The sequence below is a fragment of the Morone saxatilis genome, unplaced genomic scaffold, assembly GCF_004916995.1.
Source record: "Morone saxatilis isolate NCDOM2014 unplaced genomic scaffold, NCSU_SB_2.0 Contig2, whole genome shotgun sequence".
Lineage (NCBI taxonomy): Eukaryota > Metazoa > Chordata > Actinopteri > Moronidae > Morone > Morone saxatilis.
Window position 1 is genome coordinate 27111218 of NW_023339762.1, and position 1356 is coordinate 27112573.

Genomic DNA, 1356 nt, shown 5'->3' on the forward strand with positions numbered 1-1356 from the left:
GTGACCTAATGAGAATTTTACTGCATTTTTCTTCTTATTGGGGTTTGTATGATAATGTTGGTTGTATATTCTAATAAGATCGACTTAAAGTCCCCCATGAAGTCAAGATTATTAATTTAAGATGTTTTTACTTCCGCCTGTGTTATACGTCTCCAGTTTCTGATCCAACAGGACAGGAGTCCTTATGTCTCAGGGGTTTTTATGAGGGTCGTTGTCGTTAAAGGGTTGATTTAGAGTTCCTTGTTATAATTCAAATGTAATAAAGTGATTTGAGATGATCCATTGTCACTCATGTGTCGTGTAGTGTTTAGGTTTCGTTTGTTTTGTACTAATTGCTGCGATCAAAGCAAAGGTACGCATTCTCTCTTTGCGTTCTATTCGTATACGCCACCGGAGGCAATAGACCTGGTCCTTTTTACAATTACGCTCTGCAGTATCTGGTAGTTATTTTCTATCAGAACCGGGGCTCATCAGCTAGGGATCGAACAGTGAACAACGTTACATGCACCGAGGTCATTTACAGAGTTTTCTGAGACAGTGATCTAACCGCTAACGCCGTTAGCTCGTTCAGCCATTAGCCTAACCGAACCGCCTCAGTACTGGATTCTCTGTCGGTCTCGAGGTTGGTCGTCCCGGTCGCTGTGTGTCCCCCGCCTGTTTGTGTTTCATGGGGACTTTACAGTCTGAACTCATTCTGACAGACTGTTGAACCATAGTGTGCTTTGGTTTCCTACCTCATGTGATGTGTTAGTGTTTCTGTTCTGCCTCTTTATGATGACAGCTAATGTGGCTTTAACTCTGTTTATTTAGTGGCTGCTGGCGCTCCGGGTAACCGGCGTGGGCGAGGGGGCGGACATCGCGGCCGAGGACGCTTCAATGTTCGCCGAGACGGACCCATGAAGTTTGAGAAAGACTTTGACTTTGAGAGCGCCAACGCCCAGTTCAACAAGGAGGAGATCGACAGAGAGTTTCAGAGCAAGCTGAAGCTGAAAAGTGAAATCAGACTGTTAACATCTATAGCAGCACGGCGCTAATGTCCGTCTGTCCTCATTAAAATTATATTAATGATATAATTTATATATTATATAATGTTTCCCTCCTTTTTACCTGCACAAACATCTGTGGTTCTTTATTATTAGTCACATTAAATGTGACTGTTGGTTCTCTCGCCGCTCAGATGAGAAGACGGAGAAGACGGAGAAAGCAGTGAACGGAGAGGAAAAGGTCGACTCTGGCGTGGAAACGCAGAACAGCGAGAGCAACGCTGACGAGGAGGGCGACCCGCTCGGCCCCAACTGCTACTACGACAAGTCCAAGTCCTTCTTCGACAACATCTCCTGTGACGACACCAGGTTC

General features: G+C 45.1%; 1 protein-coding gene across 2 annotated transcripts in view; it reads left to right on the forward strand.

Moving 5' to 3' along the window:
- Positions 1–810: 810 nt before the first annotated feature.
- Positions 811–1356, forward strand: part of lsm14aa (LSM14A mRNA processing body assembly factor a) — a gene marked incomplete at its 5' end in the record, with an annotated part of 4166 nt that continues 3620 nt past the window's right edge. For both annotated transcript variants that reach the window (XM_035665351.1, XM_035665352.1), the window contains 2 exon segments: positions 811–993; positions 1178–1352. In XM_035665351.1, coding sequence (XP_035521244.1) covers positions 811–993; positions 1178–1352 — 358 coding nt within the window.